At 48.8% G+C, this 16950-nt stretch overlaps 2 protein-coding genes across 3 annotated transcripts; both read right to left on the bottom strand.

The window, feature by feature from the left end:
* Positions 1-450: 450 nt before the first annotated feature.
* On the bottom strand, positions 451-4043 carry LOC135898335 (endothelin-converting enzyme 1-like). Its single transcript, XM_065427222.1, has 3 exons — positions 3913-4043; positions 1520-3202; positions 451-1081 (listed from the first exon to the last, which is right to left on the bottom strand). The coding sequence occupies exons 1-3, from the start codon at positions 3994-3996 to the stop codon at positions 620-622; spliced, it is 2229 nt and encodes a 742-aa protein (XP_065283294.1). The 5' UTR covers positions 3997-4043; the 3' UTR covers positions 451-619.
* A 1666-nt stretch (positions 4044-5709) lies between these two features.
* Positions 5710-15802, bottom strand: LOC135898401 (endothelin-converting enzyme 1-like). 2 transcript variants are annotated; one of them, XM_065427315.2, is made up of 3 exons: positions 15649-15802; positions 10849-12519; positions 5710-8301 (listed from the first exon to the last, which is right to left on the bottom strand). In XM_065427315.2, exons 1-3 carry the CDS (start codon positions 15724-15726, stop codon positions 7840-7842), a joined length of 2211 nt encoding a protein of 736 aa, XP_065283387.1. In that variant the 5' UTR covers positions 15727-15802; the 3' UTR covers positions 5710-7839. The 2 variants fall into 2 exon arrangements, with proteins under 2 accessions (XP_065283387.1, XP_065283388.1); XM_065427316.2 differs by having other exon boundaries at positions 5710-8232.
* Positions 15803-16950: the final 1148 nt, after the last annotated feature.

Here is a 16950-nt window from a genome sequence, read left to right as displayed (position 1 = left end):
TTTCAGAACTGTTCAATGTAGGATAATAAAAAGGAAAAGAAATAAAGAAACGTCCTGTAAAAATTCACCAATCCAAAACACGGAAGCAACGCAACATTGACGTCACTGCAGTAATATAGCAGAGCACGAAAAAGCGAACGAGTCGCGTAGAATATAATGTGCAGTTTCAAAATAATTGTGAGTGATCAGCGTACGAGTGAAGACAAATACAGAAGGCGTTTGCTTGTTCAGCATCAGCAAATTATTCATGGTAACCAAACGAACAGCCTCGCTAAATTCATCATCGGAGATGCCAACCCGGAAGTACAGGCCCTAGCTTATAGAGACTGGGAAGGCATCGCCTATGGTGTCCTTCCAGAAAACACGATAAAGAAGCAGTCTTTCGTCGCATGCTCCACATCTTCAATAACGCGAGAAGCGTTCAAACAGAATAAAAATAACTAGCAGATGTCAATTAATCACAACAGCGGCATTCTTATAGTTGAGATATTTACCCCGTGACCAAGAAGCTGTTTTAAAACAAATATGCGTCTTAGTCAAGTAAGGTAACCCGCTAACAGTCGTTACTAAATGTATTGAAGGAGTGAGAATTCGTTTAGTGGGCGAAACTAAAGACGCGCTAGTAAAACACGCTGCACTTGAGTCGAGGGTTCATGGGCGCACCCCCAGGGCAGCGGAAGGCGCCCGGAAAGTGTCGGCTATGCCTCAGCGGCTCGTTGCAGGTGAGCTCAGCTATGCCGCTCTGGTATCCGGAGCAGAGCGGAAAGCAGGAAGCCATGAAGAACAGCTGCTGCTCCGAGAAATACTCGAGCCCGTGCAAGCGCCATTGATAGTCACGCCGTCGTAGCGGAGACTGGAACGCCTGCCACAGGAAGGATTGGGAGATGGCGCGCTTGAAAGCAGCGCGCTTGACAGGATCCCCTTGAAGTTCGCGCAGTGGTCCTGCGCTTTCGTAGCAGCGAGTGCGCTGTTCCAGGTGGGAGCGGAAGCTGCTCTGCAAAGGCAAATGCTCCTCAAAGAACTGGAACGTGGCCTCCGCGATCAGGGAACCAAGACCACCGTACTTGACGCTGCCCACCACCTGCGGTGAAGCCTTATTAGTTTAGGGCCGCAGGAGAAAAGTGCTCGTGACCGCGCTCGAAAAACTGGACAATCGCCCCTTCACAGAAGAGAAAGTTCTAGGACACTGGTCCAGACGGGTTTCGGCACTCAAGGCCTTAAGGGCTTTGCGCAAGTTCTTAAGGGCTTTGCTCAAGTTCTTAAGGACATGTGAATAGTGCGAACGCCTTTGACTATTGTTGCGCGTAACATCGCGTTGTTACTGTGTGCATTTTTCTTGTTTTTTTCTCCCTTCCTTCTCCTTTTATTCCCTTTACCCCTTTCCCCAGCACAGGGTAGCCAGCGGTATTTACACTGGCTAACCTCCCTGTCTTTCCTTCCCTTTTGTCTCTCTCTCTCTTTTAGGGCCGCAGAAGGTGTTCGTTGCTGTGATGCGCTACCGAATCCTTGCTATACTCACACTCGCATCGTACAATGGCAGCAGGGTCAAATAGGGCGCGAGTCCCAGTTCTCCCTTGTTGCCAGCCTTGTGGATCGAGTAGCCGCTGGCTGCGGCGATGCTCGACAGGTACCAGGAGCTGGTGACCCCGCGTACCTCGGAGCTCATGTGGCGCAGTGCGCGCTGTAGCTCCAGCCAATTGTGCGCGAACGAGCGGCGCACCATGGACGGCACCTGGGCGAGCAGTCTGTCCAGTCGGTCCTTGTTGTCAAGGAACTCGAAATTTGGGAGAAGTGTGCGCTCCAACTGCCGCAAGCCCATCGAGGTGTCGCGTACATCCAACTCCGGGATGGCCTGGATGCTGCGCAGGAGCGCCGAGTACACCACGTTCACCATTTCGTGCAACTCCACGCGTATGTCCTGGCTGAAGTACCTGGCCGCGTACCGCTCGTACACCACCAGACCCATGGTTGCCTCGGTGAGCCGCAGGCAGTGAAGCGATGACTCGTCGCGCGCTGCCTTCGCACTTCCGTAGCTCAGGACAGCGAGGCCGTAGGACATGAAGCGAGCCAAAGCCTGGACAACAGTCCAGCCGTAGTAGAAGTGAAGCCGTTGCTCGCCGACAGCAAGCAAAAGATCGTCCAGGGCGCGGAGATACTGCAGGTCCCACACCGTTATCTCTTGTGAGCATGGCAGGGAGGGAGACGATAGGTTATCCACTTTATTGAGCGGAGCGAACATCATTTGGCCAAACAAGTGGGCCCAGCGCTTCGGCGATATTGACGGCGATATGCGCTTCAATTTGCCAACATCGTCGAATACCGTCTTTACGACCGCTTTGCGACCGGTAAGGTAATGGAAGGCAACGTTTTCAATCTGGAGGAAGTACTCCCAGCGCGTGGATTCGCTGCCAGAGGTAGCTGAGGCCAACAAAGAGCCGCCCATTGTTGCATTCTTGTCGTAGCCTTCAAAAATCTGGATAAAGGTGTCATAGTAGAGCTGGTACTTGCCGTTGGCTTCAAGTTCGCGGCGACGTCGTTTCAGGTGTTCCAGGACGTCTCCCTTCCAGATTTCAATGTGACACTTCTCCCCGTCGTGGTCCGCCGCGAAGAAGACAAGGGTGAAAATGTTCAAAGTGACGGCCATCTTGAGCATTGACGCCATGATGTTCGGCCGTTTCGAAACTTGTGGCCAGAGGATTCCCGCGTCAGACATGACTGCGCGAAACTCGTCGAACTGGCTTACCCCTTCGGCGACCACGGCGACGCACGACTGGTAGAAGACGGCGGCCTTTTCGAAGGCGCTCTGCCCCGACTCCGGCGCCACGGCTGTGCGCAGCGAGCGTGACACGAGGCCCGTGAAGGTGTCCACGTGGTCCCGGAACACCGAGCGCGACGAGTTGGCGTAGCCTTCGCAGACGAAGCGGTAGAAGTTGTGGCACGGGTTGACCGATCCCGACGTGCTTTGCGCCACCATGCGAGCGTACGAGGTGCATGCCGTGGTGTCGCACAGACCGACGCGCTGGGCAGCTCGCCGCATGCGCCGTGCGATTGGGACAGCGACGGCGGACACGACGCAGACGGCGACTGCGACTGCCAGCAGCGCGGCCACCACGGTTGACCTGTTGCCCAGTTTGAGACGTTCATGGGGTGGGGGAGCACTTAACGTGATGCGGTGCTGAGGCTGGAATAGCCGGCCGATCTTCTACGGAAGAAAGGAAAAAGGCGCGTTGCATCTTTTTAGCAACGCTACACAGGTACTACGCGTATTCGCAGATTCATTAATTGAGAGATAACCACTTTTACACTGTTTTTGTGCAAGCTGTTACTGCGTCACTGGGTGAACATTTCATGTAGATCGTAAATAGTGAGTTTTAAAGGAACTTTATTTTGACGAAAAGCTGATATGTTGGCCCATATTGTGATCCCAGGCCCATAACTCAAATACTTGAAATGACCATGCTGAGGCTGTACAGCATTACAAACCTAGGTTTGCCCACAGAGAAGAAATATTTTGTACAGTTCTCATCCGAAGCTACAATGGCACCAATCCAACTTACGAGTACAAACAAATTCGCGTGAATAGCTAGAGTATGCCTAAGGATTGACTCAACGCCACTGGGGCTTCGAAAGAAGGAGCCATGGCAAGCTCAGTGACATGTGAGGTAACATCAGGGGGCAGAGCCATAATAAAATCCATTGAGGAAGGAGGGGGCTCACTGCACGCGCAAATACGTCCGTGTGCAACTTTTTCCCCGCAACAGATATATCAAGTCACGTGTCAGAAGGTCCGGTAAAGGATGTCTCGAAAGGGGGGACAGGGACTCCTCTCTTAATCGGCCAGTTGGCAACACCTGACGATTTCAGGAGCGCACTTGCTACGTATGAAACAATGTTATTACAGCATACACTTACGATCGGGAGCCGAAGCGTAGCGGAGCCTTGTTCCTGCCTTGTAGACATTGGCTCCGTTTCAAGAGAACCGTGCGCAGGCTCCATAGAAAAATGACCTTGTTGGAACGGTGAGCAGCGACTTCTTTCTTGCCCTTCTTTTGCTTCTTCTTCATTGATCACGCGATCGGTTGCGTACTCCTTAGTCCGATTTAAGACATTTTACGTGGGGTGACACAGCATACATTGGTGCTATACACGTAGTTTTGCCCAGAAGGGCACGAGGAAGGCTTTTCAGGAAAATAATAAATGGACTGCTAGTGTATTTGCGACCATATTTACGGGACCAATATATCAAAATTGATGCTTGTCTTATGATTTCCGCCAAATAGATGTGACTTGATATACGACTAGTTGTTGGTCCACTTAACGAAGAGAGTTGGTCTAGTTGGTGTGGATGCAATTGCTGTGTTATAGTTACTAGGGCGATCAAAGCTGCCGGTAAAATGTCGGTACAGGACATGGTGTCCTGTACGCTCTGTCCTGTCCCAACTTTTTCCCTATTAGCTCTGTTCGCGCTACTATGTCGCAGCAATTCGGGTGCACAATTGCGACATGCGCCTTAAGGTGAATAATGAAGAAAGCAGTTTACTGAACGTGGTTAAAAAGCTAAATTAGCGTTCTTACTTGTAGTACGAATGTTTAATATCTTTTTAAATATTTTTATGTATGTAGGCACATTTTTGAGCTATTTATATGTTTTTTTTAGCACTGCTTCTCACTGCAGTTTTCTGGCTGCTCTGAACGTATGATGTTTTCTTTGTGAACTGTCACGGTCTATTCGTTCTATATATTGCCATTGTTAATGTTACCTATGTACGCTTGCTCTTAGTTATGCATGTGCATACGGCACCATAAAACTCTGTAGTTGCTGTTTATGGCTTCGTTAAGCTGTCGATATCGACCGGCAACTTTTTTGTTGATCTCCATTTTAATGTGTGTCAATGATGCAGAGTAAAACATTATGATTATTATTATTATTATTATTATTATTATTATTATTATTATTATTATTATTATTATTATTATTATTATTAATATTATTATTATTCCACCTTTCCTAGTAATCCATATAACGAGTTGGAATTTCGCTGTCCGCCGCAAGCATACTTTTCTGAAATTCTTGCTTGCCTAGGAAAGAAAGAAACGGGTGGTGGTGTGCAATCATACCATGACATCTCCGACTTCCCACACACACAAAAAAAGAGCAAATCAAGAATCCTGATTGCACGAAACCACAGTACGGCATTCGAAAATACAGTGATTTCTAGAAGCAATGACACCAATTCATCACATCGCATTTTATTCTAATGGTAGGACGTACTAAACGTTTGCGTAAGCTAAAGTTTGTCAGTCATTGATGAAATCGCGGAAGAGAGGGAACGGAGTTCTAAGAAAAACAAATTCGCTCTTTCTTTTTTTTTTCAGGGACACAGCAACATCAGCAACAGGTATGAATGGCTGCAACTACAGTTATTAGACGTCTCGATGCTCTTACTGTAGCCGGAGACAGCGCGTTCGCCCGTGCAGAATTAGAAAAACGCATACCATGTCCTGTAACAGTGACACTTTTCCGCATACGTGTGCTTCACTGCATAATTGTATAGTATAGCGGCGAAGCTGACTCATGAACACCGGCTTATATGCACGTATGTTAGACTTTGGCCTCACGCGCACTCCTCAATGCGTGTCTCGCTCTGAAGTGAATAGAATTGGGCTACACTGTCCACACACATGGCTTGCATTTAAATGTGACTTCGGTTAGCTAGCTAGCACATAGTGGCAATTACGGTGCGGCTTTGCTAGATTACGCTTTTTCTTTCTTTTGTTTTCGGTTGAGTTGCAGCAGTTGTATCGGAAGATTTATGGCCGTGTTCGTACAATCGGGATGATTGGTCCGGAGTTCAGGTGTCTATACCAGATAAATCGGGAAAGTCTTTAGGTATGAAATTGGCACGTTCCTACATTTGCGCCCACGTACTTGCGTAAGTTGCGTTCGCTGATATGTGATGCTTCATTACCTGTTTTTCTTTCTCAGCATTTCTTTGAACAAAACTTTCGTGATAATTATTATTAATCGTGTAAACATACATACACGCCTCACAGAGAGAAAAAGAAGCGCTCTAGCAACTGCCTCCTAAAGAGATACCACGCCCGCCCGCTTGAAAAGAAAAGAGAGAGAAAATACAATAGAGAGAAGATCAAGGAAATAAAGGAAAAGAAGGCGAGGGAAGCACACCACAAATCACATCGCACGCAGAGTTCGAACGCAGAGTATAGATGAGCCTAATCCAGCCGTTGAGAACAATCCTGTATTAAAGCCTTGTGTTAGGCTAGAAAATAACTGTACATATGCACAAACAAGAAAAGATGCAAGCGCACCATGTGCGTAAATATTACGCACGCTGAGAGTCTCAAATTGCGTCAACAAAGTCAGCTACGACGAAGAATTAATTATCGCGCATCGTGTTTTGTGTAAGCAAGTCAGCTTGCTATGCGTTGTTTGGATCGGCCTGAAACTCGGCGTCTCAAGTCCGGGCAACGCTCCAGCTCCCTTTCTCTTGTCGAGCTGATTGCCCTCCTCTAAGAGAAAACGTCATCCCTATGGCGCCTGTCACGTCCTGAACTGTGCACTGGCAACAAACAGGCCACGAAGTAGAGGAAGCTATTGACGTCACAACTTGATAAGAGGACAAAAGAGTGCGCGAACACTAAGGCACTGAAACCTCGATGCGTGCAAACACAGCCGACTAGGACAAACAAACATGCGAGAAACGACGGGGGGTAGCCGACCTGTCCTGTGGAGGCCCCCGCTTTCTTGGTAATGTACCAGTTAAGGCCATCCTGACCCTCGTGTTAGGCAGAACTGCTGGGGGCTCTGATCGAGTCACCAACCATGTACCATGAAATGATGTAAATGACATTTTCTTCTCTTGTTTTTGATTTGGTTCCTTGTTGAAACGGCGCAACCCACACTGGGGGATCGGCCATGATTCGGGCGGTGAAAAGACATCATTTTCTTTATATGGAAGATGAGGTGAAATGCTCATTTTATCACCACCAATCCGTCTTCGTCGTCGTCTCCTAAGACATCTGGTGACACCTAATTCACCCGGTCCAGTTTCCATAAACATGCTGGGGACCAAATTTTCATGCTTTCTTTTTTTTTCAGTGGAGGAGAGTAAGCCATTTTTTGCACATCCGAAACCACGACCGCATTTTAGAAGATTCAGAACATCATATGCTTTTCTTTCTCATAAATTCTACCTGTGCGTCTGTAATATTGTTCGACCGTTTTCGGTAATGGTGTATTGTTGATCATCTTGAGAGTCAATATGGGGCTAACGAATCAACGTACTAGGTGAAGTTAGCCTCGAAGGTGGAGACATGTATTGTCCATAACTTCATAACTTCCCAATATAGCATCCCCCCCACGAAGTGCAAACATAGAGATTATATAAGAATGCTACCACACACGTTTCGAAGATAACGCAGTACGTGGCTCCGGAACAATCAGTACAAATAAATAGGTGCGAATAAGCACGTACGAATAAGCACGTGCATTTTCTTTTTTCCTGCGATTGTCCAGTATAACCAGTAATCCAAATATATTTTCTAACCGCTTGCCGTCGCCGGTGGCCGCAGTGTTCTGTTGAAGGTGCTATCGAAAGGCTTAACGTCAAATCAACAATAAAGCGCCAAGAGGAAACAAAGGCTCAAGAACGATCTGCACTACAGGCAACAAATGTAGAAGTAGCGTTATAAATACTATTAAAAAAGGAAAATAGGGACGCCGTACTGTGGTGCTCAAGTCCACGGCTAACAGACATTGTCCCGGAATATACAGAAAGACAAAAGAAAAAAAATCTGCAGACGGTGGTGCGAGTGGTGTCAGTAGAAAGCGCTGCACTTGAGCCGCGGGTTCATGGGAGCCCCGCCGGGGCATCGGAAGGCGCCCGGGAAGTACCGGTTGTGCCTGAGCGGCTCGTTGCACTCCATCTCGGCCGCCACGCTCTGGTGTCCGGCGCAGAGCGGGAAGCAGGAGGCCACGAAGAAGAGCTGCTCCTCGGAGAAGGAGCCGAGGCCGTGCAAGCGCCAGCGAGGGTCACGGCGCCGCAGAGGAGACCGGAACGCCTGCCACAGGAACGACAGGGCGATGGTGCGCTCGAAGGCGGCGTGCTTGGTGGGGTCTGCCTTGAGTCCGCGCAGCGCGCCGCTGTTCTCGTAGCAGCGGGTGCGCTGCTCGAGCAGGGAGCGGAAGCGGCTCTGCTCGGGCAGGTGCTCCTGGAAGAATTGGAAAGCGGCCTCCGCGATCATGAAGCCCAGGCCGCCGTACTTGACGCTGTCCGCCACCTGCAAAAATAAAACCGCTCCGAGAACTAAGGCGAAGCGAAAACTGCTGCATTGCAGTTTCAAATTTAAATTTTGAAGACATATATGTCATATCATAAGAAGTGAACAAACACTGACACCAAGGATAATATAGGGGAAATTACTTGTGCTTAATAAATGAAATAAGGAAACGATGAATTAATGGAAATGAAAGTGGATGCTCTATCATGCAGTTGAGCATCGATGCTCAATAAAACTTATAAAAATCGGGCCCATCGGTTAAGCCCCTTTCTTCTAGTTCAAAGACATGTGTGTGGTATTGTATGCGCTTTTCTCTCTTGTAATGTTTTGTGTAACTGTGATGTACCACCGACGTTTGTAAACATTCTAAGCTGTAATCTCTGTGATGACATGTCGTGCCTTGGGGACTTATCACAGCGTCGCTTTGAAAGGTATTTCATTTTTACCTTTGTGACTCCGAGACACCTGATGCACTGCCATGTCACTCATGTGAAAGGATTAGCTGGTACCACGTGTTGGTGCCAGCATCTCGTTATTTGTTCTTGTCAATAATGAAAAAAGATCGAATGTAAAAGAAGCCAATATTAACTTTTCAGAATGCACTCTATAGGATGACAACTCACGTCTTTGGTGTTCTTGTCATGTATTTGCAAAAAACTCAGTCCACTTTCACCCTGCGAAGAAGGAAGACCAGCGAAGCTGTGTATGGGGGCCCCTTAATGGCGAACTGCACCTCCGCCGCGGGTATACCCGGCATTGCACTATCTTCGGGATCGGCCCGCGTATGGGGAGCGCTTAACGCCTGCTTCATCTCCGCCGCCGGTCGGCCCGGCATTGCACTATCTTCGGGATCGGCTCACGTATGGGGAGTTTCTTGCTTACCACGCCATTAACGACGCGAAAATTTCCTTGGACGGTATAGGTAACAGCTGCGCTGTAAAAAATTCGGCAGAGACACTTAAGACTGCTTACGTGCGGGAATGCGAAAGTATTATAGTTCCTTTGTGAAATGTTTTTTCTGCGCGTTCTTTGTCCGCGCAAGCTCTCGCCTGCGTTTTGACTGCGCCTCGGTAAAGCCAAATGAAAACGCGCCGAGCGTCTCAACGTGCGCTCGCTTGCCCGCGAGGAGTTGATAACTGGAAGGGCCGCTCAGCGGCGTTCAAGTGGACATTTGTGCTTTTTAACGTGACAGCGTTAAGAAGCTCGTGTCGCAGAAAAGCCGGTGTCGTCGGCGTCGGTGTCGGCGTCGGCGTCAGCGGCGTTGGCCGTGAGCGATAAATCCCAGCAGGCCCTTCATGAATAAAAAACAACTTGCAAGATGGGCTGGGTGGGAATCGAACCAGGGTCTCCGGAGTGTGAGACGGAGGCGCTCACGTATCGAGGCGTTCCTTCTTGCCCTCGACTCCGAGAGTATAAAAGCAGCTGCCCCCGGGCGCCAAGGGAGAGGCTTCGAACTCTTCCGTCGAGTAACGTGCTCTCCGCTCTTTTGCGATGCTATAATAAACAAGTTGTTCTGTTAGCAATCGACTCATCTTTTGCCAGGACCTTCGGATGCTTCCAGCTGTGCCCCAGGCCACCAGGCCAACGCTTCCCTTGGGGCTTGCGACCCAGATGCAACAGCCCACATTTAGTCAACTAGAACCGTGGAGCCGCCTTGGCGTTAGCAAAGCGTGCTCTGCTCGCACCCCGGAGGCCCGGTTTCTATTCCCACCCTTACCGAAATTTACCTAACATTATTTTCAAAGTCATTAACTTGCTTTGTTCAGAGGCACCTCCCTGAGAAATTTGACGTCAGTCCGAGTATTTTTTTACGTGTTTTTACTCTTTGCCGTCGACCATTTTTGCCACCATCGTTTGGTCACGCCGCCGACTACAACGTCGGATTTTCGCGTAATGGGGCGCACAATGCTTTCGCTTTAAAATAGTTCTTACCACTAGAACTTTGCTGAAGGGAAAGTGCCAGCCAATAACGCTATGAGGAAATATCAACGAAAGCAGCCTGACAAGCAAAGGCAAACAACTTCTACAAACTAAAAACTGTTATTTCGGCCTCAGATGTGCATGATTCCGGAAGAAAACGCACGATAAGAACACGCGAGAAAACATAACCACTTGGTTAGTGCTTCCCCAAGTTGATATTTAAAATCTCCGTAATGTCGCTGAAGCTTTACCGGCCACCGTAGCTATGAACGGAAAGCGTTTAATGCACCGCTGCATCATAACTGACCGCGTCCTCGAACCGAAGAGACTAAGTACAGAAAAGTTCGATGTTTAATAAAGTTTTGACCTCAACATTGTCCCAGTCTTTTTCATTCTCTCACTCTGAACTGGGCAGACATCAGCACAATGTTCTCCTTTAATTCAACTTCCACATGTGGTAGTCTCATCTCTAGCTCTAGTCACAGGTTCTAAAGATCACCGAAACATACTCCTATAGAATGCAGCAGGCATGTTCTGCTAAATTTCCTTTGGTTTTTTCCTCCGTAATACAATACACTCTTGCTTTCACATTATGCAAGCACAGCTGATTCTTTCATAGCGACTTACCTGAAGGTCGTACAATGGCAAGAGGGACACATAAGGTGCTAGGCCCAGCTCTCGTCTGTCGCTCGCTCGGTGGATCGAGTACCCGCTGGCCGTCGCGGTGGCTGACAGATAGAACGATCGGGTAGCCTGTCGCACCGCGGGACTCATGCGCCGCAGCGCCTGCTGGAGCTGCTGCCAGTTCTGTGCGAACGAGTCTTTCGCCATGGCGGGGACGTCGGCGAACAGTCTGTCCAGCTTCGCTTCGTCCTCGATTATCTCGAACTTGGGAAGAAGCGTGCTCTCAAGCAGTCGCAGGTCTATCGACGTCTCGCGCACGTCCAGATCCGGGTTGGCCTGGAGCATGCGCAGAAGCGCGGCGTACACCACGTTCACCATCTCGTGCAGCTCCAGTCGCGTGTCTCTGTTGAAATCGGTGGCCGCGTAGCGCTGGTACACCACCAGTCCCATGGTGCTCTCGGTGAGCCTCAGGCAGTGGAGCGGTGACTCATCTCGCGCTGCTTTGACGCTCCCGTGGCTCATGACCGAGAGGCCGTAGGACATGAAGCGTGCCAGAACTTGAACGACGGTCCATCCGTAGTAGAAATGAAGCTGGTGCCAGCCCACCGCAAGCAGCGCGTCGTCTAGAGAGCGAAGATACTGCAAGTCCCAAACTGTGATCTCTTGCGAGCACGGCAGGATCAGCGATGACGCATTGTGCGTCCCTGCCGAGGGCATCCCCATCATTTGCCTAAACACGTCTGCCCAGCGCCACGCCGAAATAGACGGCGATACGCGATGCAGCTTCGCGATGTTGTCGAAGACTGCCTTCACAGAGTGCTTGCGGCCAGTAAGGTAGTGGAAGACGACGTTCTCGGTCTGGAGGAATTGCTCGAAGTTCAGCGATGCGTTTCTGGAAGGAACACTGTTCGTAGAAATTGCGCTCTCATCGTCGACACCGAAGATACGGGAAAAAGATTCGTAGTACATCTCGTACTTGCCGACGGCCTCGAGCTCGCGGCGACGTCGCTTCATGTACTCCAGGATGTCTCCCTTCCAGATCTCGATGCGGCACTTTCCGACGTCGCTATCGGCGGCGAAGAACACTATGGTGAAAAGGTTCAAGGTGATGGCCATCTTGAGCATCGAGGCCATAAGCTCGGGTGTCTGCGCGACTCGGGGCCACATGATACCGGCGTCTTCCATGATACCTCTGAACTGGTCGAACTGGTTTGTCCTTTCGGCGACCACGGCGACGCACGACTGGTAGAAGACGGCGGCCTTTTCGAAGGCGCTCTGCGCCGACCCCGGCGCCACGGCTGTGCGCAGCGAGCGTGACACGAGGCCCGTGAAGGTGTCCACGTGGTCCCGGAACACCGAGCGCGACGAGTTGGCGTAGCCTTCGCAGACGAAGCGGTAGAAGTTGTGGCACGGGTTGACCGATCCCGAAGTGCTTTGCGCCACCATGCGAGCGTACGAGGTGCACGCCGTGGTGTCGCACAGACCGACGAGCTGGGCAGCTCGCCGCATGCGCCGTGCGATTGGGACAGCGACGGCGGACCCGACGCAGACTGCGACTGCGACTGCCAGCAGCGCGGCCACCACGGTGGCCTTCGTTCCCAGTTTGGGGCGCTCAGGAGGCGGGGGCGGACTCGAGAGGATGTGCCGCTGAGACTGGTACAGCGTACCGATCTTCTGCGGGTGATAGAAATATTGTTGCCACGTGACTTTGCTAACAATGAGATCCATAGAGAACTTAGCTTAAAACAGACATGCACAAAAGGAAGGCAAGACGCAGGCTATGCACTGACAATCGAAAAGCTCGTGTGCCCACGTTTCGCTATACGGTATCAGCGAACATGAATTCGTCTACTCTAAGATACCATAGAGCGAGTTCGGAGATGTACGAATGTTTATTCTTTGCTAATGATACGGAACTAACATCTAAACAGTGACGTACCGACTAGTTCTCGAGGGGTGGAGATGGGGGTGGGAAGGAAGCTTAAGAGTTGTCTCTCTCTCTCTCGCTACAATATATATATATATATATATATATATATATATATATATATATATATATATATATATATATATATATATATATATATATGGGGTGCGATATTGTACGCGTTCCAAAATTGAACGGAGGCGGTTCGTTCTTTACGTCACGAAATAGGCGGTATGTTCCGTTCCGTTCGTCCGATAGCAGGCGACACGGAATGATTGACAGCAGATATCACGTCACAATTGACGTCATGGCGTTCGGCATGGTTCAAATTGACGAATCGTATTTGGCTCGGTGGAACGAACCGCCTCCGTTCTATTTTGGAACGCGTACAAGATCGCACCCATGGTGTCCCACATAACTTGAGTCAAGTATTTAAACATGAAAGGCGCGTCGGAAGTGAATTGAACCGAACGCATCCTATTCGCAATAGCCTACAGTAACTCAGATTTCCCCATAACTCACTAATTACTTAAGTTTAATTCCCCACCTTTTTTAATTCCCCACCTTTTTAATTATTGGCTGAAGACCCCAAGTATGATACGCAGATGTGTAGAGCACCATCAGTCACAACCGATCGAGTTGTTTCATTTACGATACGTCTCACGTAGTTCTTTTTTCCGGGTTGCAAAGAAAGCCCGCGATATATGAAAAAAAAAAACACGTGACGGAGCGTTTGCGCATTGGTATCGTGAGGGGAATGAATGTGGCATACTGCCCCCCCCCCCTCACTTACAAGCACACATTTTAGACAGGGGGATGCAAGTGCCCTCCTTGCCCTATCGGTAAATACGCCTATGCATATAGACAGTGCAAGGAAATTTAACACAACGCTTTTTTTCTTAACTTTTCTTTAATGAAATAGAAATTATATGGACACTCCAGGCGCATTGCTGCCGTCAGTGTAACCGTCGGCGTCACCGTGAGGTTCCCTATGAGTGAAATCTTCTGAGGGTGAGTCGGCGAACGCGGTTCAATTACGCGTGCGCGAGCGAGGAACGCGGCCCGCATGCGTGCACTCTCCTGTCTCGTGCCTTCTCCTGTCGCGTGCGAGGCAGGGGGGTCAGGCGAGGGAGGATGAGCGTCCTTCTCTGACGGCCGCTAGGGTGCCTCGATTTCCGCTGCTCCCTACAGAGCGGAGACAACCGCGACGTCTACTACGGCGTTGGCCACGCGAATCGCGGACGCCGTAGTAGACGCTTTTGGCGGACGCCGTAGTAGACGCTTTTGGCGGACGCCGTAGGGACGCGTTGCCGGCGCTCGCGTGTTTTGAAAGCAATCTGCGACGTGGCCAAAGTGCGCACCTGCGCGTGGCTCATCGTCAAAGCTATCTGCGATGTTTGCAGAGTGCGCGTAGTGCCCGTAGTTTCGTATGCGCTGTGCTTTCGACGTTTCGTTCGCGTTGTAGCGAGAGATGCATGAAGGTCGATTCGCTTGCTGCTGCCGCGATTCCTCACTCCAGAATTTTGACAGGAAGTTTCCGTGCTCATCGAGCGAGATGTGTTCACGTTTACTTGTGCGCGCATGACACCATGCTGGTTAATTTAGGTAAAGCACGTTGGCGGGCTAGTTGGTATGGATCCATGATAGAGTGTGTAAGCGCGACTGAACAAGGACGTAGAAAGGAGCAGACACACAAAGATAGCGGTGTCTCTGTCTGTTTCTACGCCCTCGTCAAGTAACGCTTACACAGTTTATCATTGTTAATTTACTTAGTAAGCGAATGTCTAAAAGTTTATATGGCCGATGAAACTACTATTGTTACTTCGTACACCTATTTACTAATTTATTATCGCAATCAGTGGTTCGCCTTTCGGGCGGAACTAGTAATTTTTTTTCGTAGAAGTGTTTATGGAAATGCCTGATAATCTAATGCGCAATGCTGTTCCTTTGACGCGGTAGGAAGAGTGAAAAGAAAGCTAAAATTATGGAAGCTCTGTACCTTGCTTGTTATAAGTAGTGAAATGTGTACGTCACACACGTCACGGTGTACGCTACCTTTAGAGTAATGACAACAGTTTCTGCCTGCCCTATGGCATCGTAACGTCTATGTGCTTTCGATCAGTAAACAACCGATAGTATCTGATCACGAAGTCTACGCCAGACATTAAACAGTAGGTGTCTTGAGCACGCTTTTACCAAAACCAGTTCATCAGAAATTTTGTATCGTGCTACTTCGTCATACATTAGAATGCATAAGTGGTCCATTGAATTTGTCCTGTCATTTGCTACCAAAGCAATAGCTTTGAAACCAGAGTTTCATGGAAACACCGCGCTCTTCATGCTTGCTGAGCGTTCTATTATTGCTTATGTTAGTATGCGGTGCATTGAGACCTAAATAATGCGTACGTCTTCATTACGAAACAAGTTACAAGTTAGTTTCGCAAAGAAGTGTGATACGTTAGCGCCTACTTCATAAAGCCGACCAGCTGGCTGTGAAAAGCGCCTAAGTATAGAGCCTCGCGACTAATTTTGACCACATGGGATTTATCAACGCGGAGTTAAATCTGAGTACGCGATCGATTACGTCTCTCTCACATCAGAATGGTGGTTCCTGCAGTTCGGCTTAGCCTCGCGACCTCGTGACCTTTCTCAGAACGCCGCCGAACCACTGCGGTGGTGGCGTACGTAAGACCACAATCGCAACATGTTTAATCTCCGAGTCTACTGCACTCGGGTGACCTTAAACAATGCAGTAAGGCCGCCATCTGCCAGAATTCTTGCCGTTTCTTTTACAGTCATCTCGGATTAGTTTGGAGCGTAGGATGAAAACCACTTATCGGCCCTTCCATTACTAGGCCAAGAAAGAGTGTACTTACCATTGGCAGCGGGCGCATTGCAGAGATGCTTCGCGGAGGTATAGGCTCCAATTCGGGCGAACTGCGTCTGGGCTCCATTGGAATCCTCGCAGAAGCAGTCGCGGACAGGAACAGCGGGCTTGTTCTTGTTCTTCTTCGTCGTCTTCTTCTTTCTTCTTGCTCGCGCCCTTTTCCGATTTTCGTCTCCTTCCACTAACATGACGATGACGATGACACCAAGCAATGGCACATGCCCAAAACGGCGGATTGGCGAAGAAGCGGGCGCCAGAACAATAGGAAAAGAGTGGTGGAGGTGGGTGAATAGTACTTATGGTATTACTGAGAATAATAAAGCTAGAAGTTATTGATGATATTGTCTTAGACATGCATATTCGCTTAAGAACGCAGGGATAGGAACACCGTGTTGTTTAATATGAGAACAGTCTAATATGAGAAAAAGCAGAATCCTTTCGAATCTTGAATGAGAGGAGGTAAAGAAAAAGACACAAACCACGATTGCTTCAGGATGAATGAAATAAAACCGAGATTTCGCACGAGAACGAAAATTTCTTAGGCTAGTAAAGTTCGTAAGAGCAAAAACCGTCCAGGGAACATATAATTAAAGGTTACGGACCAATAAATAAAAAAGTACTTACGAACGAAAACCTTTGTGAATTTGGTCTCAGGTGCTCATCTGTCATAGGCAATCTGTCAGATTAGTGTCGACTAATCTGGCGGATCTGATGGAAATAAATAAACAAATAAAGAAGCGAAGGGTGCTTGATGGCACGCCTCGACGCCTCTGTTTATTTCGCCGTAACCATGCTTCAAGCACACTGCTGACTGTGGGAGGACGTATGTCAAGGATGTTCAAACAGTTACTCATGCAGATGCGCTGCTGGTCACTCTGAGAAGATTCCATAAACAGTTTGGCGGAAACTATGCGAGGACGACGGTCGACGCTAATGCATTGACTCAGTGTACCGACACACCTTATGGCCTCCGCTGAAGCGCTTCATGGACACGCTGCGCCATCTAGAAACGCGCGCGTTTCTAGATTGCGCAGCGTGTTCATATATATAGATATAGATAGATATAGATATAGCGCAGCGTGTCCATAGATAGATAGATAGATAAATAGATAGATAGATAGATAGATAGATAGATAGATAGATAGATAGATAGATAGATAGATAGATAGATAGATAGATAGATAGATAGATAGATAGATAGATAGATAGATAGATAGATAGATAGATAGATAGATAGATAGATAGATAGATAGATAGATAGATAGATAGATAGATAGATAGATAGATAGAT

Source organism: Dermacentor albipictus, chromosome 4 (assembly GCF_038994185.2).
Source record: "Dermacentor albipictus isolate Rhodes 1998 colony chromosome 4, USDA_Dalb.pri_finalv2, whole genome shotgun sequence".
In the NCBI taxonomy this organism is placed as follows: domain Eukaryota; kingdom Metazoa; phylum Arthropoda; class Arachnida; order Ixodida; family Ixodidae; genus Dermacentor; species Dermacentor albipictus.
Note: the sequence above shows the minus strand (reverse complement) of the source record. Positions and strands in the feature narration are given on the sequence as shown.

Bases quoted from the DNA above. Each gene is read 5' to 3' on its own strand.
- LOC135898335 (XM_065427222.1), bottom strand. From the start codon at position 3,996: ATGGAGCCTGCGCACGGTTCTCTTGAAACGGAGCCAATGTCTACAAGG. The intron at 3,203-3,912 runs GTAAGTGTATGC...TTTCTTCCGTAG, and splicing joins CTACGCTTCGGCTCCCGATC to AAGATCGGCCGGCTATTCCA. The intron at 1,082-1,519 runs GTGAGTATAGCA...GCTTCACCGCAG, and splicing joins TGCCATTGTACGATGCGAGT to GTGGTGGGCAGCGTCAAGTA.
- LOC135898401 (XM_065427315.2), bottom strand. From the start codon at position 15,726: ATGGAGCCCAGACGCAGTTCGCCCGAATTGGAGCCTATACCTCCGCGA. The intron at 12,520-15,648 runs GTAAGTACACTC...TATCACCCGCAG, and splicing joins CAATGCGCCCGCTGCCAATG to AAGATCGGTACGCTGTACCA. The intron at 8,302-10,848 runs GTAAGTCGCTAT...TTATTTTTGCAG, and splicing joins TGCCATTGTACGACCTTCAG to GTGGCGGACAGCGTCAAGTA.